The sequence below is a fragment of the Daphnia magna genome, linkage group LG1 (assembly GCF_020631705.1).
Source record: "Daphnia magna isolate NIES linkage group LG1, ASM2063170v1.1, whole genome shotgun sequence".
Taxonomy (NCBI): domain Eukaryota; kingdom Metazoa; phylum Arthropoda; class Branchiopoda; order Diplostraca; family Daphniidae; genus Daphnia; species Daphnia magna.
The window spans coordinates 12,360,790-12,385,319 of NC_059182.1; the positions used below are offsets into that span (position 1 = coordinate 12,360,790).

The 24,530-nt window shown below is 41.7% G+C and overlaps 4 protein-coding genes and 3 long non-coding RNA genes across 12 annotated transcripts; 2 read left to right on the plus strand and 5 right to left on the minus strand.

Moving 5' to 3' along the window:
* Nucleotides 1–6,631: 6,631 nt before the first annotated feature.
* Nucleotides 6,632–7,464, plus strand: LOC116934435. Of its 2 annotated transcripts, none has more exons than XR_004400682.2 (3): nucleotides 6,632–6,985; nucleotides 7,048–7,135; nucleotides 7,248–7,464. It is a non-coding gene; the product is annotated as an uncharacterized LOC116934435 (long non-coding RNA). The 2 variants fall into 2 exon arrangements; XR_006643464.1 differs by having other exon boundaries at nucleotides 6,637–6,985; nucleotides 7,048–7,119.
* A 798-nt stretch (nucleotides 7,465–8,262) lies between these two features.
* Nucleotides 8,263–9,328, minus strand: LOC116934480. Its single transcript, XR_004400734.2, has 5 exons — nucleotides 9,207–9,328; nucleotides 8,800–9,140; nucleotides 8,651–8,737; nucleotides 8,510–8,590; nucleotides 8,263–8,423 (listed from the first exon to the last, which is right to left on the minus strand). It is a non-coding gene; the product is annotated as an uncharacterized LOC116934480 (long non-coding RNA).
* Nucleotides 9,329–10,332: 1,004 nt separating this feature from the next.
* LOC116934452 lies at nucleotides 10,333–12,192 on the minus strand. The gene is made up of 3 exons (XR_006647029.1): nucleotides 12,079–12,192; nucleotides 10,608–12,009; nucleotides 10,333–10,531 (listed from the first exon to the last, which is right to left on the minus strand). It is a non-coding gene; the product is annotated as an uncharacterized LOC116934452 (long non-coding RNA).
* Nucleotides 12,193–12,607: 415 nt separating this feature from the next.
* On the plus strand, nucleotides 12,608–14,399 carry LOC116934309. The gene is made up of 3 exons (XM_032941877.2): nucleotides 12,608–12,877; nucleotides 12,942–13,249; nucleotides 13,333–14,399. The coding sequence occupies exons 2-3, from the start codon at nucleotides 12,965–12,967 to the stop codon at nucleotides 14,218–14,220; spliced, it is 1,173 nt and encodes a 390-aa protein (XP_032797768.2). The 5' UTR covers nucleotides 12,608–12,877; nucleotides 12,942–12,964; the 3' UTR covers nucleotides 14,221–14,399.
* Nucleotides 14,370–19,559, minus strand: LOC116934298 (protein transport protein Sec24A). The gene is made up of 16 exons (XM_032941865.2): nucleotides 19,412–19,559; nucleotides 18,859–19,218; nucleotides 18,127–18,458; nucleotides 17,910–18,044; nucleotides 17,613–17,831; nucleotides 17,416–17,542; nucleotides 17,223–17,332; nucleotides 16,772–17,143; nucleotides 16,471–16,714; nucleotides 16,067–16,399; nucleotides 15,895–16,005; nucleotides 15,649–15,821; nucleotides 15,441–15,578; nucleotides 15,180–15,377; nucleotides 15,012–15,115; nucleotides 14,370–14,949 (listed from the first exon to the last, which is right to left on the minus strand). The coding sequence occupies exons 2-16, from the start codon at nucleotides 19,214–19,216 to the stop codon at nucleotides 14,838–14,840; spliced, it is 3,066 nt and encodes a 1,021-aa protein (XP_032797756.2). The 5' UTR covers nucleotides 19,217–19,218; nucleotides 19,412–19,559; the 3' UTR covers nucleotides 14,370–14,837.
* A 451-nt stretch (nucleotides 19,560–20,010) lies between these two features.
* On the minus strand, nucleotides 20,011–22,389 carry LOC116934319 (beta-TrCP). 4 transcript variants are annotated; one of them, XM_032941888.2, is made up of 10 exons: nucleotides 22,185–22,389; nucleotides 21,959–22,050; nucleotides 21,750–21,887; nucleotides 21,498–21,680; nucleotides 21,297–21,419; nucleotides 21,150–21,236; nucleotides 20,802–21,085; nucleotides 20,663–20,740; nucleotides 20,473–20,590; nucleotides 20,011–20,364 (listed from the first exon to the last, which is right to left on the minus strand). In XM_032941888.2, exons 1-10 carry the CDS (start codon nucleotides 22,294–22,296, stop codon nucleotides 20,206–20,208), a joined length of 1,374 nt encoding a protein of 457 aa, XP_032797779.2. In that variant the 5' UTR covers nucleotides 22,297–22,389; the 3' UTR covers nucleotides 20,011–20,205. The 4 variants fall into 4 exon arrangements, with proteins under 4 accessions (XP_032797779.2, XP_032797775.2, XP_032797789.2 ...); XM_032941884.2 differs by having other exon boundaries at nucleotides 21,959–22,095; XM_032941898.2 differs by having other exon boundaries at nucleotides 21,959–22,122.
* Nucleotides 22,390–22,534: 145 nt separating this feature from the next.
* LOC116934347 (thioredoxin-related transmembrane protein 1) lies at nucleotides 22,535–24,433 on the minus strand. Of its 2 annotated transcripts, XM_045168462.1 has the most exons (5): nucleotides 24,294–24,433; nucleotides 23,958–24,206; nucleotides 23,673–23,834; nucleotides 23,233–23,596; nucleotides 22,535–23,166 (listed from the first exon to the last, which is right to left on the minus strand). In XM_045168462.1, the coding sequence occupies exons 2-5, from the start codon at nucleotides 24,083–24,085 to the stop codon at nucleotides 22,936–22,938; spliced, it is 885 nt and encodes a 294-aa protein (XP_045024397.1). In that variant the 5' UTR covers nucleotides 24,086–24,206; nucleotides 24,294–24,433; the 3' UTR covers nucleotides 22,535–22,935. The 2 variants fall into 2 exon arrangements, with proteins under 2 accessions (XP_045024397.1, XP_032797795.2); XM_032941904.2 differs by lacking the exon at nucleotides 24,294–24,433 and having other exon boundaries at nucleotides 23,958–24,237.
* Nucleotides 24,434–24,530: the final 97 nt, after the last annotated feature.

The window sequence follows — 24,530 nt, forward strand, 5'->3', positions numbered from 1 at the left end:
AGCAACTCCACCTCCGAAGAGACCAGGAAACGAGAAGACAGTTACGTGGGGAGAGTCGGAGAGAATCTACAGAAACAATAACGGAGTACTCAAATGTTACTGTTGTAACGGAACGGGGCACATGGCCCGGAATTGTTGGGAAAATCCGCAATCTGCTCGTTTCCGACAACGATCCTACTCAGGTCCTCCTGTCCCACAGAGAGGGCCGTTGGGTCCTCCCGCGCCAATCAACATCGTGTCCCAGCTAGCCGAGACGACTGCAGATTCATCAACACAGGAGGAGATAAAGGAGCAACCTATCCTTAGACTAGATTTCAGCAAGCTGATCAGAGAAGAAGTCACTTGTGGAACACGGCAAGTAATGGCAGTCGTCGACACAGGGGCAGCACTGACAGTTATATCACCGGAGCTGCTACGTGCATCCCAGTTCGTGCTGCGTCCATGGGACGGACCGCGGGTGGTGATGGCTAATGGAGAACAAGCAACGTTGATGGGAGCAGCCACCATTTCGGTCAACCACAAAATGGGAACAGCAACTGGCGAAGCGGTGGTATTTGGGATGGACGGAATTGATTTGATTTTGGGCAATGATTTCCTGAAACAGTATGGCAAAGTACAAATCGATTATCGAGAGCCGAAGGCCTCAATTACTTTTGGAGATCAGCCTCTTGCAGCCATTACATCGCAGCGGACAGATCACCAAACACGGTCGGTTAAATTGATTACCAACGCTGATGTAACAATCCCTTCTTTCTCAGTGGCCAATGTGATGACAGTAGCGCCAGCTTTACAGGCGGAGAACTTTTGTTTCGAACCATCAGGAAAACTTCTACAAACCAAGGGAGTGTCGGTGGGACACGCGTTACTGGCAGCCAAAGTGGATTTCACCCCGTTGACCAATTTAACGTCGACTAGCGTGTGGATTCCAAAAGGGACGACATTGGGAGTCATCAGTGGCTACGACGGAGAAGTGCTGAGCTGTGGCCTAACGACAAAAGAAGAGAACTCCCCAATGACCAGACCACCAACAAAGGAAGAAGTGAATCAGCGGAGGAGACTCATAGACGACCTCAAAAAACAAGTAAATCATGGCATTCCGAAAGACAAACGTGAAAAAATGTTCCAATTGCTAGAAGAAAATTTGTAATGTTTTGCGGCAAACGCTTCGGAAGTAGGCCGCTGCAACATATCCGAACATAACATTGAAACGGGAGATTCCCCGCCAATCCATCAGGCCCCGTATGCCAGCGCGTGGAAGGCTAGAACCATCGTGAACGAACAAGTAAAAAGTTTGGAAGAGGCGGGAATTATCGAAATTTCGGACAGCTCGTGGTCCGCACCGGTGGTGCTAATCAGAAAGAAGGATGGAACATGGAGATTCTGTGTCGATTACAGAAAGCTGAATTCAGTCACGGTACGGGATGTTTATCCTCTACCAAGAATTGCGGATGTGCTGAGTCGATTGGAAGGAGCAGAATTTTTTTCCATCCTCGACTTACAAGCCGGATATCATCAGATTCCGGTGAGAGACGAGGACCGTCACAAGACTGCCTTCATTACGGCTGATGGGTTGTACCAGTTCAAGGTACTCCCATTTGGCCTATCGAACGGTCCCAGTTCATTCCAGCGGTCCATGGATATTATACTGGCCGGACTTCGATGGACAGCGTGCCTCGTCTACTTGGATGATGTTATAGTGTACTCGTCAACAATCGACCTCCATGTCGAACGACTAAGGTTGGTATTGGAGAGTTTAAAGAAAGCGGGCCTTAAGTTGAAGGTGTCCAAATGTCATTTTGCGGAAACCAGTTTGAAAGTATTAGGTCATGTAGTGGATGCGGATGGTATTCGTCCAGACCCGGACAAATTAGCAGCGGTAAAGGAGTTCCCACCGTGCAACGAAGGAAAGACGGTGGCTCTTAAAGTGAAGAAAGTACAGAGCTATCTTGGCCTGTGCTCTTATTATCGTCCACACATCAAAGATTTTTCTATAATTGCACGCCCGTTAATTTTGTTAACCAAAAAGGATGCAGTGTTTGATTGGGGTCCTGACCAGGAGTCCAGCTTCAACACACTGAAGCAAGCGCTGCTTGCAGCCCCAGTCCTGGCTCATCCGAATTATGACCTACCAATGGAAATCATTCCCGATGCCTGTGGCTACGGCATGGGTGCGGTATTGGCACAACGAGTGGAAGGGCAAGAACATCCGTTGGCCTATGCCAGCCGCCTGTTAAGCAGCTCCGAAATAAACTACAGCATCACCGAGAAAGAATGCCTGGCCTTGGTTTGGGCCTTAAAAAAATTTAAAGGTTATGTATGGGGATGCAAGATCGTGGTAGTTACAGACCACCAGGCGCTGTGTTGGTTGTTAACCAAACGAGATCTCGCTGGACGGCTAGCCGTTGGAGCTTGTCGATACAGGAGTATGACATCGAAATCCGGTATAGAAGCGGAAAACTCCATGACAACGCAGATTGCCTCTCGCGATGCCCTTTACCCGTGACCGAAGACCAAGAAGAAGATCGCTGTGTGGCCATAGGACTTGTGGGGAGTGGCAGATCGGTCGATTTTGGACCGGAGGAAGAATTCGTTGCGGAGCAGCGTCGGGTCCCGCGGTGGCGTCGTCTGATGGACCAGTTGGAAGCAGGTCGTGCAACGTTAAAAAACTTCTGTCTATTCAATGGGCGACTATGCTTACAGACCATTAAAAACGGTAAACAGTATCGTCGCCTGTGCGTCCCACGTTCCTTTCGGGAACGCGTCGTAAAGGCATACCATGACGACTTGATATCAGGGCATATGGGAGTTCGACGCACCCTAACGAAAATTGCTAATCGATTCTTTTGGGAGCGTTTGGCGATTGATGTTACGAATTATGTGCAATCATGTCCTAATTGCCAGGGTCGAAAAGGAGTGAACAAACGACCAGCCGGTTTCCTGCAGTGTATTCAGGTGGCACGTCCATTTCAAAAGGTGGGAATCGACCTCTTAGGTCCGTTTCCTATGTCCAACACCGGAAATAAGATGATCATCGTTGCTGTTGACTACTTAACGAAGTGGGTGGAACTACGGGCCTTGCCCAACGGAAAGGCGGATATGGTGGCAACATTTTTCGTTGAACAAATTGTGCTGCGTCATGGAGCACCGGAATCCATCATTTCGGATCAAGGGAAATGTTTTATAGCTGAGCTTACCCAAGAAGTCATGAAGAATCTTGGAACCAACCACAAGACAACGTCAAGTTACCATCCACAGGCAAACGGATTGGTTGAGCGAATGAATCACACCTTGGCGGCTATGCTCTCAATGTATGTCAGCGCGGACCATAGAGACTGGGACGAGGCATTACCTTACGTGTGTTTTGCTTACAACACGGCGCGGCAGGAATCTACGGGATATTCACCATTTTTTTTTGCTTTACGGGCGTGAACCAATGTTACCTATTGATTTGGAATTAGGTGCGGATGCCAACCCTCGGCTGGTTACGTCGGGAACGGCTCCGGATTATGCAACCCAGGTTGTGACCGAATTGGCGAAGGCTCGAGCATTGGTGCACACGCGATTGGGAGTCGCCCAGGACAACCAGCGACGAGAGTATGACAGTCGCCACAGAGAGCTTCAATTTCAAGTAGGAGATCAAGTCCTGGTGTACAAACCCTTTCGAAAAGTAAAACGAGCAGAAAAATTGCTTCATCGCTGGCAAGGACCGTTCAAAGTGATCCGACAGACAACTCCCGTGAACTACGAAGTGAAGTTAAGTTCCGGATCAAGAAAATCGGAGATTGTGCACGTCGTAAAAATGAAACTTTTTCACGACTTGGTCGAACGAGGTCCAAATTTGAATACGGAATCCACAGAGGCGACACGTGAGACACCTCTACCAAACGCCCCTCAACCACCTGTGAGGATTCATCGGGAGACGGGTACGGATAATGGAAACCACGGTGAGAGGGCTGCAGTTTTATCCGACAACAGCGTCCATCCAGTACCGTCATCTGGGGGAGTTCGTCAGCCAGAGACAGCAAGCAGGCCGGCCCGCCCCCCACAAGGATACAGCCGGCTCGTCGAGCTGGTCGACCGAATCGTTACCTCGCTTTGTTGCTGCCTTACACAATTTGTGTATTGGCCTTTCTCGGGTCAGTCAAGGTAGATGCGTTGCTTGTCCGAGACACCGTGATTTTCAATGAAAAGCCGGGTGTCGCGTTCGGAGAATCATTTTGGACAGTCATAACAGACCTCGATATACGACCGGCAGAGGCAGTGGTTCAGACATTGAAAGTGAGGCTGAAGGAGTACGCGGACATGGCCGTTAAATGCCGTAAAACAGGAAATCAACAAGGTGCATCGGCGGCCAAAAAACTTGATGTCAAGTGTCATTGGTTTGAACGTGAATTAAATCAATCCGAACATCGACTAGCAACTTTTCGGGACGCCATTGGTTCTCCTTCCAAACAACGTCGAGCGGTGATCGATGGCGGCGGATCAGCGTTAAAGTGGCTGTTCGGAGTAGCCACCCAGGCTGATCTCGCTGGATTGAATAAGAAGATCACCGGCCTTACACACCGGGAAAATGAAATAGTCCATTTGATGGACCAGCAGGCAACTGTAGTGAACGAATCACTTTGGGAGATCCGGACAAATACCAAGTTGATCCAGGAGTTGGAAGGGCAAACGGCGGAACTAACAAAGAATTACAAAAATTTGCTTGGACGAATGGCAGAGCGTCAAGCTTACATGATCGAGTATTTCGATTTTTTCATCAATCTAGACACAGCATTCGAGTCGATGGAAGCGAGCCTGCAGTGGCTTCGAGACTTGGCAGACGCTCTTGACGAAGGGTTGGCCCTCTTGGCAAACGGCCGATTAGCGCCTCAGATATTTCCACCTGCTCAAATGGCTTCGGTGTTGAAAGCAGTTAATCGACAACTACCCTTGGGTTGGGCAGTATCGAGTGAAGAATTATGGGTGACCTATCGTGAAGCTATGGTGACGGTGGCAGCGGTGGAGGGACGTTTTCGTCTCTTTATCAAAATTCCGATCTACGATCACGCACAGCAGTATACCCTGTTTGAAATTTTCAGTTTACCACGAGCAACAGACAATGGCACCCATGGAGTGGCGATCGGGGACCTACCGAATTTCCTGGCCGTTTCCACAGATTTGGAGACTTTTATTGAACTTTCGACTGCCGACGTTCGGGGTTGCAAACAATTGGAACGATTAATTTGTAATTTTCATACAGGTTTAGGAAAACGGGGAGCACGGAAATCCTGTGCGATTTCGTTATTCACCAATGACGCCAACCGTAAGCTAACGCAATGCAGACAACAATTTAAAGAATGGAAAGGATCCGAAGTAGCTTATCTTGGAGAGAATCACTGGGTGTTCTCAGCCGTTACAGCTCATGAGGTGGTGTTCTCATGTCCGATCGGTAGCAGCCAAGGGCCCCCGCAATCACTGTTGCTGCCTCCGTTTGGGATTTTTGATGTCCCTCCTGGATGTACGGCTCGAACGGAAGACTGGGTCTTCCCCGCCAGTTTAGACGGACGATTGGAGGCCTCGTTAGATCCTCTGGTGGCACCCACGCTGGCCACAGTGGGGTTTAATGTAACAACGTTCAAATCGGTCGCCATCATTGAGCTCCCGAAGGCGAATGCCACATCAATTAATTTCATCAGCGACCTACTGCGCCGAAACGACGGCGCTCGTGCGTCGTCTGAAATGACAGGATTCCAGATTCAAGAGTTAATGAAGAAGACGACCGAAGAATTTCAGCTGTCGGAGCCAAGATATCCGTTTGAACTTCTGATCATGTTACTATTACTAGTGGTGGCAACAACTTATCTCAGTTACCAAACTGTTTGGCTGAGAGGCCGTATGAGGGCCCACGAACAATTAGATGTTCAAGACGATCACTTCCTACCGCACCTCGAACAGGTGGCGGAGGTTTGACACGACATTTCCTTTGTTTTTTTAATGCTTCTTTTGGGGTGTTCGTTTGGAATTTTTTGTTTTCGGGATTTTTTGTTTGTTCTTTATTTTGGTGTGTTGGGTTTTCTGATTTAGGGTTTTAATACTTTTTGGGGGTTACCGTTCTGGGGGTTTTATTTTTATCAAGCAGTCGGGGGCGACCGCCTTCACGAGGGGGATCTGTCACGTGGAGATCACGTGACATACGCGTGAGACACACCCCACACTCACCTCCTTCTTGGAAACAAGCAAGGGCGAATGTACGAGTACATTCGACCTTGTTTTGTCTGAATGTTGCGGTAGCATCACAGGACGCTTGCACCTTCTCTAACGCTTCGGGGAAACAAGCAAGGGCGAATGTACTCGAACGTTCGGCCTTGCTTTGTAGTAAATGGTTAAGGGTATCTTCTTCTTTTGTAGAAACAAGCAAGGGCGGATGTACTCGTACAACCAACCTTGCTCAGTAATAAGTCATACGGGTTATTTCGATTGTTCGTAGAGACAGCAAGGGCGAAAGCACTCGATGATTCAACCTTGCTGTTCACCTACCATAAATAGGCGGTGTAGTGTCTCTTGAATGCAATGTTCTTACTTGACGTCTTACCGTGTGGACGTCCTAATACACTCGTGTTACACATCACCCCCAAGTGTAACAGTATTTTAATTTGGTGGATTATCTGGACTTCTCAATTTAAATAAATCTTTGTTGTATTAACGGAAAATCTTCAAGACATCTAGGGGAGAAATAACTAACTCCGTAGAATTTTATGGGTATGTCAGCTGTGCCGTCAGCTGTTGACATTTCCCGGATATTTTCAAGACATCTAGGGGAGAAATAACTAACTCCATAGAATTTTTATGGGTATGTCAGCTGTCCCGTCAGCTGTTCCATTTCACGTGGCTTCGGACTGAGGATGGCTGCTGAAACGAACGTTTCTCCTCTTGAAATCTTACCACCGATTCCGTGTGTTTTGAGTTGCATCTTGTGAATTCAATCAATGCAGAGTTGTTCAAGGTATTATGGCGAAAATTCATGTAAAAGAAACATCGTGCCAATAACATTTTAAATTTTTAAAGGAGGAACATGGCTTGGCTATGCTAGCACGTTTTCCATCTCCGTTAGTCTGATATACCCATTTTGTTTCAAAGGTGATCCGTAAAAAGGGTAGTTCTTATCATTTTTTTCTCTATCTAAATCTCTTAGATTCTTGTAAGTGTCATCAGGTGATGTTAGAACTTTTTGTTAATAGTTTAAATTTTTTAAATCATGCTTTCAGGTCTTTGGGATGTACCTGATGTACTGTTGTGGCTGCAAAATCATTCAATGACTTGGTTCTATCCAGGACTTGGTTTTTTTTATAGTGGTTTACAGTTTTAATTTGCAGAGATCCTGGAGGCACCTGATGTGTTTCATTGGTGTTGGAGTCACTTGGTTACAGAAGAGAATGCCACTAATGTTATGTTGTCAGTGTAAATAAAACATATCCAGTATCATTCTTGTGTTTGTTGAATTATTACCTCATTCAACGGAAACAAATGAGTTAAAGATGGTAATGGTTAATTCCTTTTGTGATGCCACCATGTGAAGTTAGTTTGTTTCAGTCATTTTTTCCCTTTTTTTGCCAAGTGATAGCACTTGAAGTCAAATGGAATAAAGAAAACATCAATTTATCCACAGATGTTTCACCTACTGTGATATCTATTGAAATAAGTACTAGTGAGATGGCTGGACTTATGGCGAAAAAGGTTGGGAAAACAAATAATCTTAGTTTATCTTTGATTTGCATGCATTCGAATAAGGTGAAATGAAATAAACACAAAGAATAAATTAAAATTGAAATTGTTTTTATTGTCCCACCTCCTCCCAACAATTCCACCACTATTTTACATAACAATAAATATGAACACAAATATTTACACCAACATACATACACTTAACTAAGTTAACCCGTTGGCTGCCAGGCCACGCAACCCTTAGGTTGCTTAAACTACAGTAACTAAGCATCGCGTCTTAAGGATCGCGAACAAGGTGGGACTTGTCCGAAGACAAGTCCGGGCTGACACGGTGACGAAATCCATTACAGGGAATGCACACCCACAGGAGTCCGCCACCGCATCGACAAAGAGAAGTCCCTACTGGTGCATTGCCTAAGGCGCCTTGCGGCGAAGGCCATTGCGGCCGGTCCCTATAAGCTACAAAAAAAATGGGACGCAAACGGGGTGGCAGCCAACGGGTTAACTTAAACATAACAATACATAATAAAAAAATACCATAGCAACGATCCACGGAGAATTCCCTACGTGAAGAGCGAAGGAAAAGCCGGCGACGAGGTGATGGCGTAGACAAAGACGGCGAAGATGACGAGACGGAGATGAAGGCGAAGACGTCAACGAAGACAGCGTTGAGGTGAAGTCGTAGACAACAATGACAGGAAGACGAAGAAAATGTAGTTCTAAATAGATTAAATAAGGAAAAAAAAAGAAGTGATTTTGAGCGGAAAATGGCTTTTGTCTGATAAAACGATGAAAAAGATCTTACGCGTGTGGTCCACTAGGGGCAAAACTACCGAAATTGTCAAAACGGCAGTGTTGTACCGAAGGAAGATGAATATTTGCAGTCCTATCATAGAAGTTTTTCTTACAACACAACAATGCTCCATAACGTAGAAACTTAAAATACCAAAAAAAGAGATGTTGTTAAAGCCTATCCATGTGAGTTGGCTAAGTAACGGCAAGAAGAACAGCAGGATTAACAATGAAGATTTTCCTATAATACAACAAAGATTTATTAAAAATGAGAAATCCAGATAATCCACCAAATTAAAATACTATGGAAAGCCAATGACGATAACGATGACGATGTGGGTATTGGAAGATAAGTAATGTTCTGAAATACCACAATGAAGAGCTGAAGGAGGGCTGATGGTTAGCAACACAAAGTAGATGAAGACACTGTCGTTGACTGACAAGAGAACACATCACTAAGCTTAAACAAAAGGCTTGAGGTCCATTAACAGTCCTTGAACTGGATGGTGATCTTCATGTAAGCAATAGTGGCCTTCTTAAAGTGTCAGGATCTCTTGTGGTACATTGATAGCAGGAATGCAGGCTGCTAGTTCAGCAGCTGGCATAGCTGACAAGGCGAAACACCACCACATACAAAAAGCAATCTATTTCAAGGGTTTCCTTTTCAATACACACCCAACGATAGCAAAACTGAATAGATAACAACATACCGTAAATTTTTTGATGAAAAATCCTTTGAAACACATAACAGGGTAACGTAACAAACACCCATTTAACTTGTCACTCATAATCTTCATAATAGACGCATATGAACGCCATCTAGAGTTTCTGCCTAGAACCAAAAATTATATTTTACTTTTAATGTTGAAATAAGTACAATACTTTGCTTTCAAGTACTGTACTTGAATTTTGCAAATCTCTGATAGCTGAATTCCAATTTTAGGCATAACATCATAGAATATCAACTACTAGTTACAGCACGAAACGCTAAACATTTGAAGGTAAAACTGTCATAGCTCGTAGGATCAGCCTGTAGTGTTGAAAGCAAGAAAAACATGGAATAATAGCTACCACACCCTAACGCTTGCGAGAAAAGTATTTGAAATTATTAGAACAATACAGCTCATTTTTTACTTTTTGCAGATTGTCACGAAAATTTTCCGGAAGTAACCGGAAGTAGTCAATATCTCCGGAAATAGTGATCCCGTAACCAAACGAGTAGGATTCTCGTGATCCTTATTAAATTTGGGTTGGGAATGACTTGTTTTTAGCCATAAGTCGGATTTGACCAAAATCGCGATTTTTCATGAACCGCGTTCAGGAAAATTAGCAATTTTTGACGATTTTGGGATATTTTTAGTTGATACATGGAGTCGACCCCAAATTGGACGAGGATCACGAAAACGTGAATCTTTTTTCTGACAGACCAACAAATAAGGAGTTATTTGGCATTTTAAAACCGAAAGTAAAGCCGGAAGTTGAAATTCCGGCAATCTAAAAAATGAACTTTGTTCTCCTTTAAATGGTTAAGAATATTTTGATCGTTGTTAAAGTAAACTATTGTTAATAAAAGCTATGCGGTGTTTTAAAAGTACAATTTCAGTTCTTACACCTAAATAGACTTGAATCGAAAAATCATACATTTAACACGATTAAACCACTAACTTTTTTGGTATTTAGTGAAAACCTGCAACTGAATTATGACAGTACTTTTCAAAATAATGTTTTGGGTTCTACTAGTATCTGGCTGGATGCAGCTAGACTGAGCAAGGCCCTTTCAATGGTTCGTCTGCTCACGAAACGCCGCATAGGCGTGAATGAAAATGCCATGATGAATTACAGTTTTATACTTTTATTACCCTCCACTTATCCATGTATTGGTATCCTTCATGAATTAATCAACAAGTATCATCAATCAGTCCCCCTAAAAAGTGAAGAACACCTCTTGGTTTTAACAATAAAGATTGGGTGCCACTGCTTAACGCCACCTGCCAGTTCCAAGCACAGATTCGTTGGGCAAAGCAAAGGAAGATATCTGTTGGGAAAAATTGCGAAAAGAGAAAAAATCTTACTGGGATGTCATAACGCAAGAATCACCTATATGCAATTACCTTTAAAAGGTTCTACTATACACGAAAGAAGGCGCGTGAAGGCTCAACTGACGAAGCATTTCAGAATAATTTGATGAATCTTTATAGCATCAGCGCGCGAAGAAGCCCTATGCGAAGCGGACTCAATTAAATCCGGTCTCAAAGTACCTGTAGTATTTTTATTTATGATGACATTGAATATTAGGCAATGAAATACACGAAAAAAAATTCCAAAAAACATAAGGTTGATAACTTGTCCGAGAAATAGATTATCTCAAGTGAGATTTTAATCTTTAGCCGTTCTTTTTGCAACTTTGACAAACGTATCGCCAATAATTCGACGTTTTTCTTCCGGATTAACAGTCTGCCACGACAAAGTTTGGCGACCATGCACATTGGTGGAAGCATCGTAGAAAGTCAATCTTGCTTCAACAACCCAAAACAATTCGAAACATCAAATCTGATCGCTGATATGACAATAGAAATGAAAAGCCATTGTCTGGAAAAGAACTGGTCACAGAACATAAATTATAAACCATAGAATTTGAGATGTGACAGGACGACGTATCAATAAATCTCGTATCAAATTTTGGCCAATTATAAGATTCTGAACGGTCCAGAAAAGTATCTCAAATTACCCGAAGATTGAGCACGAGTTGCTATAAACTAGTGGCGACTTGCTCGGATTCGTCTTTACGCAGGAAACCGTTATCGATATGGATGTCATGCACTCGCGACGAATCGTCACTTTGTAGAAGTGCTTTATGGAGAAGGCCAGCACAAACTGCGGAATCGAATCCACTGCTTACCAGTTTGAGCCTGATCTTATTACGTTCGACCGTACGTCGGACGTACGGATACACTGCTGCTCGTATTTCTCCAATGTGAAAACTCTTTGCAATCCACAGATATCGAACAAAAAGTTATGCAACATTTGTCGTCCAGTAATTTTACACCAGCCATTAAGATCAATGTTTCACACTCAATAGAAAGGAAATCAACATACCCGTTTTCAGTGTTTTGCCCCTCAAAAGTTGAGGGGGCAATAGGTGCAACCAAGTTTCAATCATGCTAAAGAAAAACCTAAGATATTAATTTAAAAATAATAACAATAAAAATTAAACATATAATATGCATAGATAAACTCAAAACCATCCTCAGGAATAAATGTGTTGTTTTCCACTGACTAATTCCATTGCTGACTAATTGTTGTTGCCCCGTTTGGTTGACTTAGTCACATGCAACTCATTCCATGGTTGGACATAACAGATTGTTGAAGGACATACTACTGCTGAAACAACACAAAATCAAATAACAATTTAAAAAATATTCTATGACTTTTAGCTCTATGGCTATGTTCTGCAATTCCCTCTTGAGGTACCCAAGCACTACCACTGTGCACACGTATCATCAAATGACCAGTCTGCGAACCAAGTGAGATATTATGGCATAATTAATTGCCTTACATACCCTAATTTATTAATAAGCTTACCATTACCAACGGGGCCTCCCAGATGCAACGACACATCAAGTCGCACATGCATCCACTTCCAAGTTCCAATGCGCGTCGCCGCCATGCCACCATTGACTGTACAGTAGCGATCGAAATGGGCCTAACAATCGATTGATAAATTAAATATGTAGTGGACTCCTCCTTCGTTGAAGGCGTGGTCTATTCAAATCCCTCCTATTAGTGTCATTTTTTACAGTTAGATGGCAATGCTGGTTAGCTATTTATTTGCTACATAAACGATCAGCTAGCGATAAGAGTTGTCTATACCCTATACTCTATAAAAATAATTGATCAAACGGCGTTCCATACAAATGGCGTTTCGTAATTTGGTGTTTCTTAGAAAACGAATGAGCTTTTTCTTTAGGAAACAGCTTGCAATAAAAAAATTGCAATGTATGCTCGGTTATTGATATATTACGTGCTTTTAGTGTGCCTTTATGGATAGAATACGGTTTTGATGGCAGTAGGATTCGATAGATATCACACGTGATCTCTAGACTCGCATCAAAGGTATATAAAAACTGAACAAGGCTGAGCGCGCGATTCTGTTGTTGCACGACATTGTACCTCACTAGAATCCTTACCACACCCTCGATTTAGGGTACACCGCATTGCTATTAGTACTACTCAGCCCTGTGCTTCACAACTCGCACGGTAGTCAGTAATCACAGTGAAACACGAGACATCCTTCAACTTTAAAGCGACGCCAATAGTTTTTCTCGACTACGCCAGAATTTAGTTATCTACTTTCTTATTCTACAAGTTTCATCACTTTCAAGTAAGAATTTTTTGGCTTAAATGTAACATCTAGAACAAATTACCAATTTTCACTGTTGCCCAAGGCCGCCACGTGGTTTCAGCTGCCATGTCGTCGATAAACTCTAGGGGTAAAGGTGCTGGCTATCGTTATTCTGCATGTGAAGAATCGTACGACTCGACTGGCAGTGAATCTGAAAACGATTCTGGTTGCTCTCATTTTTACCGGCAAACAGCCAAAGTACGGTTCACTCGAACAACGTCTAAGATTCAACATCACTTGCAAACGAAGGCAGCTTCTGATGAAGGAAAGCAAGAGTTGTTTGGCTGTCTCCGGCGATCGAGCAGCACCAGCCAAATGTCTCAGTACTTGGAAAGCAGTCATGCTGTCAAGGTAAAAATGAATTAATTAGCCCCATACAACCGAAAACTGTATCGATAACTGTAAATATGAAAGTTAACATATATCAAACATAGGGCGAAAGAGGAAGTTTAGGTAATAGACGTAGTCCAGAGTCCGAAAAAAGGTACCAAGAACTAGAGAAAACTCGCCGAGAAATTCAGCGGATGGATCACTTCCAACAGCTGGAGCAGCAGAAGCGTGAAGAACGAAGTAAGACTAATTCCACGCTGTCTTCATCAGCGCCCCTTCCTTCCCCACCCCTCTGCCAGCCGTGTTTGCTTCCAGATTCCTGGATCACTCAGTTGCCTTCATTAGCTGAATCGTCACTGGATGAACGGGTGTTGCCATCGTCCCCGTCTTCCAGTAATTCATTCTGTTGTTGGGACTGGTGTGTTAGCGATCAATCTTCGTGGCCGCCTCACGTTGACTTGGAGCCGTTTACCGGCAACCCAATGGACTGGCCTTTCTTCATACAACGCTTCAAGACATGGATTCACGACGCTATGCCCAATGATACGCTACGGATGATCTACTTGGAAGAACTTCTTTCACCTGAGCTCCGCCAAAAATGTGTGTCGCATTTTATCCATCCTGGCCGCTACCGGAAGCTGCTCGCTCATCTCAGAAACCACTATGGACACCCTTTATTAGTGGTTCGCTCGTGCTTTGAAGGGCTTAGGCAATTGGCTCCAATGGACTCGGCCAATCTCAAATCTTCACTTAGCGACTTATCAGAAAGGGTACAGCACATTTTGGCAATTTTGAAGGTGGTGGGTTGCGAGGAAGAAGTTCGCAGTTTCGCTGCTCTTGAACTCTCCGGTTTAGTGAACAAGTTATCTGAAGATTTGCGGGAAGTATGGGCTCTCCACATCAAAGAAAAATCATCTGTGGTGCCGTTGCCGCACTTAGGGGAATTCGCCACTTGGCTAGAAAGATATGCCGAATCTACAAGGAGGAGATGATACCGATAGTTCAATCATCGGCAGTTCACCAACGACAAAAACGCTGGGTCATGCATGGCTTGACAGTTGACACCTTATGGAAAAGATGATGCCATGTCCTTGTAAATTGATCTAAACGGTACAGATAAAACAGTAAACAAATACTGTGATAGCTGATAATACATTGTTTATTTGACAGAGCAAACGTAGAGGTTTCTTTACAATTGTGTAAGAATTCGAACTTTTCTTTACTATAAGATGACATCCTAATAGACAAACCACTCATACAGGTTTTGGATGCAACAGGGAAATGGGAATGAAGAGTGAATTTTGCTCAAAAGAGTCACAATCCAGTTTTGGTATTATAAAATATTTTGGAGAATCCCAACGAGACTCCTTCCAAAACAAACGCAAACAATCAGCAGCGATTTTGCGTGGCGCAAAATTCCCTCTTTCAATTGGCTTGATCTAATGCTACAGTTGTACAAAAAGACGGCCCAAGGTATGCAAACAGTTATTACTTATCCCATGTATGGATTGGTTTGGAAATGCCAAATTAACAACCACCAATCACATACCTCGTTGGCTAAAACCGAAATTAGAAAAGTGCGATACTGAAGAATTATTTTATTGTGAGGTTATTTTATCTGATTCTTTAGATGCTGCAAGAACTCGTAGTATGAAAGCGAAGATTCAGTTCGACCGTCAACGAGGTGGCTAGAGAACAGGTGTCGAATTTGACTGTCTTCCCTAAAAGAAAAACCATATTGTGTGGAGTTCCAGTAAAAGTTGACTCATCAAAAGAAAAGTACCTGATCAGCTGTAGCACAGCTGGATACGGTCTCTGATTTTGAAGATGAACCAAAAAGTTTCTAAGCCTTTCTGATTCAGCTGTTTCTAGTTCGGGCAACTCGAACTGCCAAAGATACAAGTTAAGAAAGCAAACTTACAATCTGATATTCTATATACAGTAATCTCACCATTTGCTCTGGCAAAGATTGGAAACTCGATGATCCGAGTACATTTTCTATGAAAGCTGGATGAATATTGCGGCCGACATACAGGTAAATGACATCCCCGGTGTCAAGTAGATAAGCTCCAGTCGAATCGACCATTTCCGCTGAAAGATGTATACGCGGAGGTTGAGGTATCACCATCTCTCCCTGACTTATAGCTCCCTGTCCGACAATAATTTAATTTATTTCAGACTTATTTTGACTTGCAGAATTTCTCTGATTTACTTGATCATGTAGATTGTGAATCGCATACATATCCGGGTAAACGGAGAGAATTAGTTGGGATAAAGGCAACACTTTTAATTGATTCATGGCAAAAACACGGTCATCCAACCGCGTGCTCTGCCCGGTTCTGAAGGCAACCTAAATGTTAAAAAAAAAGAAAAAATGGACATAAGGCTTTTTGCCCTCCATAGTTTCTAACAAAACAAACCGATTTCAATAGAGCAGCCAAATATAGTGGCAACAGCCTTAGGTTGGAAGGCGCATACAGTCCTGATGGTGCAGAGCTCATGGTTGCCTTATAGGCTGATAGAACGTCCACACAAACATTGACAATGGCATCTCGCGCGTCGCTGATACTCGAATGCAGCGAACGGTCAACGGCTTGAAAAATGAAAATTTCGATTGAAATACGATAACGAAACCATTATGAAAAAAAAAATGAAAGGCAGTTTACCCATTTTAGCTAACAACCCAACAATGCACTGCTGGTCTGCTGACTGAATTACGTCTGCAACCGTGCTAGCGATAGGCAAACACATCGTGTGTACTCGTATACGTCGCTCGCCTATTCCGAACATGGTAGAGTTCATTAGAATGAATAAAACTTAAAAGTAATGAGACGTTACCTTTGCTTGAGGTGTAAAGAAGTGCTGCCTGAAAGCATATGTTTTGGACTTCGCTTAAGTTTTCGTCGATTGAAACTTGTAGACCAAATCCTGCGTCCGGGTTAATATTTGGTAAAGACAATAAATCGGTCGAACGCACAAAAAAGTTTCCGTGGAAAGTGTGGATTGACAGGCCATGAGTACAGCGAATACGCATGACGGATTCAAATCCGATCTTGCGCGTCAAGTATCGACGCAACGAATGCTCTAGGCGCTCAACTTGTGGTAAGTTGTGGACATAGTGGAAGCTCGGAAAATGATACATGCACCCACCAGAAAACTTTGACGCACACGCTGTGAGTGTCGAGAAGAAACAAGAACCATTATACTGATGCAAATATTAACAGTATTTAAGTAATACTCACACAGTGAAGCAATATCCATGTATTGCCCACCCAATAAGAAAAGATCTACTGCCACTTGCTGACCAGAGCAATCGAGGGCAAATTTCTTAAAGAAGTCGGTAGCGGCATTTAAATTAGGCACGTCTTTGGCTGCTCGTTGATTCGGATCTTCTCTAGGCTTCAACGCTCCCGGTCCGATATTAGGCAAGGAAGCTTGGAACACTGTTATACGACCGCCAGTAGGACTTACCATTTTATAAGCAGCCTATTTTAAAAACGATCACAAGACTGCGGTTAATATAATTGTATCAAACAAAGTTACCTGTAACGCAGCTCCCAAGGCACTATTACAATCTGCTGTGTTGTTGAATCTTAAAGGAAGCTGCTCTAGGAGTTCTATTACCAGCCTCTTACTCTCATTCAAATTGACCAACAAATCGTTAGGACATGGTAGAAAGATATCCTCGATGTCTGATACAACCAATTGGTGTGGCTGATTTAAGTTCTCGGCGAGATTATAGAACTGAACGCTACTGGCATAGGTTATGAAACCAATCTGCGTTCTGCTATCACCTGGAATTTTTTCCAGTTCTTCCAAAAGAACATCGCAAAAAAGCTTCAAATAGCCTGTTTCAGCTGCTACGTGACTGACATCCAAAAGATAAAGGTAGACAGGAGGCTGGGGAGGCCGAAGCTAGGTTAAAGAAAAACCAAAAACAATTTTTTATTGCATCGAACGTAGAACATTATAACAGAATGTTGATGTCACGTACCATGTATTCTGCTGGAGCTATGAATTCGATGGTGGCATTTTTAATTTCAGGGCGCCGCGTTGGATCACCGTAACTGTTGCTCATCGGATCATATTGGAACTCATCAGGCACTAGCCACCAGACACAATAATTATTTACGTATGCTTTGTTGAAATGCCTTCTAAACTATAATATAATGTTGAATTATTCTTACAGTCGTTTACTCGGAAGCACAAATTGCATTTCCATCGTCGCTGATCCACAAAATAAACGAAAGGATTGATGTACGTCCGACAAGATCGACAGCGAACGATAGTTTGACACTGTATTACAGGCAATTGCTGGAAAGAGGGCAAAATGAAACAGTAAATTTCTAACGTAGATTCCGTAATAGAGTTTCTATTTGTTTACCGTCAAGTCTTTGAAGGGATGAATCAACACTCCCAACGGGAGGCGAGATTTTTGCAAAATGGAATTCGTCTCAGGAATTTTCGTCAAAGTGCAGCGAAAGATATCCATGCTGCAGTGCACGTTATTCAAATGTTCTTGTCGAAGGCGGATACGGGGAGTTTCCACGCCTTGAGCAGGCAAAATATTTCGAACTTGGAGTAAATCCACATTCTCGTGACCCTTCAGCAAAATTAATGTCGGTAAGTAAATACCCAACAGGAAGTTAACGAGGCATTAATGCAGAACAGAAAAACATACCCAAATTTTGTCAAATCCTGTTTGAGTTACTGACATGGTATTCATCTGGGATGCCATCTTGTCGATTGATGAGTTAAAATTTTGAAATTGGTTGACTGGAGCATTAGGTAACACAGGTGCAGCAGGATAACTTAGCTGCGGGAACAATACAATTAGTTACGAAACTGTACCATAATTGGTGGGAGAGGGGATTTGAAAAGGCTTTATTTTTAACAACCTGCTGAGTGTGAATACCAGAAATTGGTGGTAATTGACCAGATGCTGATGAGTAACTTGGATATCCAGTACTATACTGTTGCTGAGGTACAGGAGGCCCAGCTGGTCTCCCCATCGGAGGGCCTGATCCATAGTGTAACTGTGGCGGCATGAAGTTTTGTGAAGCATATTGAGGGGGTACTCCAGGTGAGGAGTATCCCATGCTGCTGGTCGCAGGAGTAGCGTAGTTAACACCGGAATAAGCAGTTGGGGTTCTGACACCATTCGCCAATGGAGGACCCAGGTTACCATTAATGATGGGCTGACCACTTTGATAATTATTCAAAGGGGGACCTAAAGTTAAGACAGAACATTATTAACTTAAAGAATGATCTTTGATGATTTATCTTAAAGGACTAATTACATCACCAGAAGACAGATAAAAGTGAAGGACATACCTTCTTAATCAGTTTTATATCAGAAAATGAAAAATAAAAGTAACTAAATGCTACATTTTAAAAATAGATTCAAAACAAGTACACCCTGTTGTTTGGCACAAGCACAAAACTGACTGATTTCTTAACTGAATGTCCATAATTTAAAAAAAAATTTATGGGAAAGTGAACTAAAAAATTCAATAACAAAAACTAAACCTTTATGTGCAATACATTAATGGAGGTGATATTACATCACACTTTGTTCTTTATTGCAGTTTCATCCTTTAAATAAAATAAACAGACACACAAATATATACCTGAAGAACTGCTGGGAGGTCTCCCTGAGCTCTGTGTTTCTAACACAGGCCTTGGTGAGTCTTGTCCAAAAATTGCTGGGTTACACTGTTGATGGCCTGCTGCAGTAAAACTGGGTTGACTCATTGTACTTGGAGCAAACTGGCTTGAAACAGGAGGTCTAGCCCACTGTGAATTTGTGGTTGCTGACACAGGAACAGAATTTGATGTTGCTGGCACTGGAAATCGGGAACCAGCTGATGGTTGTCCAATCCCATTACTTGTTATTGGACGTTGAAGTAATGGTGGTTGGGAAGTTCCTGTCGCATTAGGTATTGATGGCGACATCAGATTATATTGAACAGGAGGCTGGGAAGCCATTGCTATGACAAAAATTAACTCAGTTATCAATGAAGTCAGAGAAAAACTGTATCTTAATCACTACAGTCCACAGTGCAAACCATTTAAAGGTAGCTTTCTTTGAAAAACGTCAAAATATGACCGTTAGTAAACGAACGAAACTTTACTCTTAACTTATAACATACAACTTCTTAGATGTTCCAATTAGGTTCATACTTTCCGGTAAGATCAATCTAAGATGACCCAAATCATGGACTAGAAGATAGCATACCAAAAGTACCAAAATCCTGTTTCTGCAACTTGACAGTAGACTAAAAAACCAACATTGCCCAAGTAATAATTAGGGTAAATTTAATAATTTTTTTACTAAATTTATTCGTAGTTTGAGCAAAATCATTTTTAATGAAACACTTTATTTTACAAGATGTACAATAAGCCTTCTGTAAGGATTTTAAAAGTTTTGGTATTTTAGTTGTCGACGTGGAAATACCTAAGAAATACGCGTTCATTCATACTACGAAACGATTGGCAACCTTGCAATGTCAAACAACCACACTTTGCTGCATCAGTAATAATTTCAAATCCTTTAACAAGCTCGTTCGTCATAAGATCAACGGCGGCTAGATAATCAAATCCTTATGAACGTTAATTCAGGGAAATTTAAATTGGCTCAACGGATCCTGAAATAGGAACTCGTTAAAGCAGAGATTTGCCAGTAAAGTGTAGAACTAAGCTTCCATGTTTTATTCATTTTGCTATGAAACTTGAATCGGCAATATAAGTTTACACGTTTTCCCTAAATGAGTAAAAAGGTATTGGCACTTAATCGAGTGTATTTAACCTCCTAACGGAATGCAAACTAAGGAATATAGTACCATTACTACAATGAGTCAACTTTAATAAGACTGATACCCACATGCAATGCAAATGTTAAGCCATAGTCTTTTGAGAAAAATTCAAAAAATTTCTTAAACAGGGATCTACTAAATAGGAGAATTGTCACAGTAGAACTATTGGGTGAGAAACTGGTGTCGAATGATGAAGCTTTTCCCTCTATATATACCTGGAAGGTCGGGTAACATTCCGGCATCAAGTTGATGCTCAAATCTAACAATCTCAAAAGCGTCCATCTGGAAATGCCACTGATCTGACTGCGAACTTGAGCAGGCCTATAACAAACAAAATTATATGGATCACGTCAGATAAATTAAATAAGCTTGTGAAATGGTTGTGTTAAACAACTTAACTTTACACGGAAAATTTTGATGAAACCTTACCCGGAAGGAACAGCAGTGGAGCCTCACACAAGGATGTATAAACGGATTGACGGCTTCTTTAAAATTCCATATGCCAATTCCTCTTGAACTATTTGTGACCAAAAACTTAGAATTGAACCTAGAATCATGCAACAGCATTGGCTATAACAACGCATACCACCACAGAATCATATGTAAGTTTTTGCAATACCTCAACCAGAATGGGCCAGTATCATGAGACGGTCGTAGTAAAATTCGCTTGCACTTTCCTGTTCCAACATCCCATATTCTACAATTTAAGAAAGGTTTTTTTAAAAATTGACTTAGTGTTAGAAACCTAAAATGATTACCTTATTTTCCCATCATCTGAACCTGCGGCAACAAACCCGACATGACAGTGAAATCCACTGAATGTGTGTGAAGGATAGTGCATCGAATGTAAAAGAATCAAGGGATCACGTGTGAGTCTGATTTGGATTTCAAAAAGTGGTGCTTTGCCAACTAGGACAATGATATGTTTGTCATCCAATGCTAAACCAAAAATTTTTTGCGATGGGAATAAAATTTCTCCTTTTAATAATATTTGGGGTAAGTTTCCCATGTTCCAGATGGTCACGCGGCCCTGATCGGATTCCTTGTGCGAATAAACAACAGAGATCGGATACAATGCACACACAAAAAATTAAGTTTATCAATACCTGCATACTGGAACCTGTTATTAAGATTTTGTTATAAAATTGCACGTGTTCTATACTGTCGGCTTGTTTTTCAGTAAACCGCTTAATCTGCAAATTGAAGAAATAGCTAAATGACATAAAATACACAAGAATTTCATAATTACTTACAAGTTTTCTCAAGGAGACGTCCCAAATTTGAACTACACCTTGAGCTCCTCCACAGACTAGAATGTTCTCCTCGTTCAACCGAACGCAACGAATTCCCGATTGCAATCCTTCCAATTTTAGCTCCTAAATTGACGAGTAGATTTATTTTACAGGGACTCTTTATCTCTCTTCCTTCTTATAATAGATTTTTTAACTATATACCGGCATTTCATGACTCTGTGATTCCAATGCCACATCTTCCCTTATTCGAACAAGTATTTGCCCATCAACCTGGCCTATTACAAGGTATCGTGAATTCATATCGAAAGAAACCGATGTTCCACAAACATCAATTTGATGAGACTCTTCTTGTTGCGCACCCGTCATCCAGTTGTAGAGGAGCCGCTATAACATAAAGCTGTGTTAACATTTTGTATGGTACATGTCTGCCGAATTTGAAGTGATCTTCCTAACCTGGTGATAACGCATTACAGTATGACAGGCCATTTTGAAAAACTGTAGGTCTCTGATTTGAATGGCCATGGGATGAGGCTTACTAGGAAGTGCATCACAGCGACGGTATATATTCCATAAAGTAGGATTGTAAAGCATCTAAAAAAAAGAAAAAGATAAGATTTATAGAAGTTACGGGAAAAAAACAAAGCTATTATTACAGTACAAACCTTTTCCAGACAACGCTTCCAAATTTTTCCGTCTCTAATCACATGGTACCATAATTTACAAACTCTTTCTGCATTTTTTAGATCATTGTAATCTAGGAAGATCAAGATGTACTGAGCAATCTCAGGTGTACCAGAATCTACGGGAAAATATTTTCAGCTACACACTACTCATCTCAATCGTTTTAAGTTTGCGAAAAGTATTACAAAAAATAACAAATAATCTCACTTGTAAAAAGTTTGAGGAAATCATGCTGGACAGGTTCCATTAAAAAGCTTGGGAAAGATGAATCTGTTCGAATCTGGACAACCGAAGTGATGTATATGCGTACAAGGTCCATTCAGTAAAGACTTAAATATGAAACTGAGCTCCATACAAGTGGATATTGAGCCCAAGAACTCGATGAAGATTGGCTGCCCATAACAGGTGCTAAATTCGTCCTTGAATACCTTAAGATGCTTAATACTACGGCGTAGTAATTGGGCTGATAAGACTTTTTCACAATATATAATCTGAAAAACAAAAATGCAACATTAATGTGTGGGTTAAAAAAACTAATCCGTCTTTTCCCCCAGAAATAATTTCACTCCAATGTATTAGTTCCACTTCTCTCAACGACAATTAACTCTACTGGGCAGCAAGACACATCATACAAAAGAAAATTCTGGAATGCCTAAGCCCAGCGCGAGAACTGAAAAATACAAAATATGAAGAAGTGAAGAAAGGCTTTGAGATTAGATAGACTGTTGCCTTTTCAGAGTGTGCGTTCTCGTTGAGAGATTTTAGATCAAATTTTGAACAAAAAGACTCTCAAGATGTTTACAGCTCCCCATTTGCTATCACTTAGGTTATTTAACAAAGAAGGCAACAAGCCAGGCAAAGTTGAGAAAAATATCGCTCGTATCCCCATGCACTCCTTACAACAATTTTAGGGAAAATAGAAATATCATGTTAGTAATTTGGTGCAGCTACTATTTAGCTAGTCTGCTTTCCGGCTACGTCTCTTTCGGATGTCAGGACTGGAAGGAGAAGGACCATCCTCAGCAGCCTCGTTGTCTTCGTTATTTTTAACGCTCGTTGTTTCTTTTTCTTCTGAAGCTGTTTTATTCTCATCTTCTTCTTGCTCTGACTGGCTAAATTCATCGCCATCCTTTCCTTCTGATTGGCTATTTTCGTCTACTATGTCGTCCTCATCTTCAACATCTTCTTTCTACAAAAATAAAAATTTTACTTGTAATTCTTTCAGCAATAAAGCAGAATGCTTTACTAAACTGACGTTTTGTTCTGATTTCGAGAATTTGGATTCCACTCGTTTAACAGCAACCTTTGCTGGATAAAAGCAGTCGATGAGAAAAACTAGAACGAGTCCTAGAACGGCGCCAACAATAATGGTAGCGAGAGCAAAGAGTAAATAAGATCCCCAATACGGAATTCCATGCTCTTCCGTGATTTGCGTGTGAATGTTTCTCAACATCATGGAGAGCTTGAAGAATCCAGAAACAACAGACATTTGAATGGAAGATGGTGATTTCCAACTAGGGATAGGTTCAACTTGTTCCCACTTTTTTTCTTCAACAAAACTAATGAACTCATCTTTGTCACGTGTTCCACGATATTGCCGAAAGACTCCATTTTTGACACTAAAATAGGAATGTGAATGATAGAATTCATATACAGTTTTTTTTTAATTAGACAGATAGGTCAGATGAGATTTACTGGTATATAGTTGGTAAAGCTGTAACCATGAAGCGACCACTCAGACCAGGAGAAGTCGTAACATCAACATGTCCAACTTTGATTCCTAAATCGTCACTCCAAGATGCAAATTCTTCCCAGACGGGTTCCAGGGCTCGGCATGCTGGACACCATGGGGCATAGCTTGAATAATTTCAATGCAAAAAAAAAATATTACTATGAAAAGATCACAATGAACACCAGGCATTCGAGTTTTTGATCGCTCGAAGTGTAAATAAACAAGTAATGTTTAACGAGGGCACTTACAATTCAACCATCCATTCACCATTCAGCATTTCATCCCAATTTTGCTCATGCAGCACTTTTAATGTTGCACAGCTAGCTATGGCAAATAGTAAGGATGCGATGAAACAAACATTTCTAATTTGCGTCATTTTTCTTTCAGCTACGTGGTTGGAAGTCGAAATTAGGTGGACAGTCAAGACGTCGGGTTTTATCGTTGTTTGCTGTCAGCTGCAGTTTCTGAGGGGCTGCCAAATCGCAAGAAACCTGTTTCTGTTAACGCGCAATATTTTAATAGTGTTAATTTTTGTTTTAGAAAATGATGATAAACCAGAGTTATAGAGTTGATGGTACGCTCACCCTGTAGGATTTGGCCATAAGGCTTTGTCATAGGGTTTTGGGGATGTTTTCCAAGTGCTGGTCACGTGACTTGCTGTTACTAATATACCCTGCTGCCACCACCGTAGCGTTGTAGAACTAAGCCAGTAAGCGTTTCCAAGGAATCGTGAGAATGGCTGGTTCAAATACCTCAAATGGGAAATTACCCAAAAAAATGTCGTGTTTTATTTGCGGCAACATATACCAAGACGAGAACAG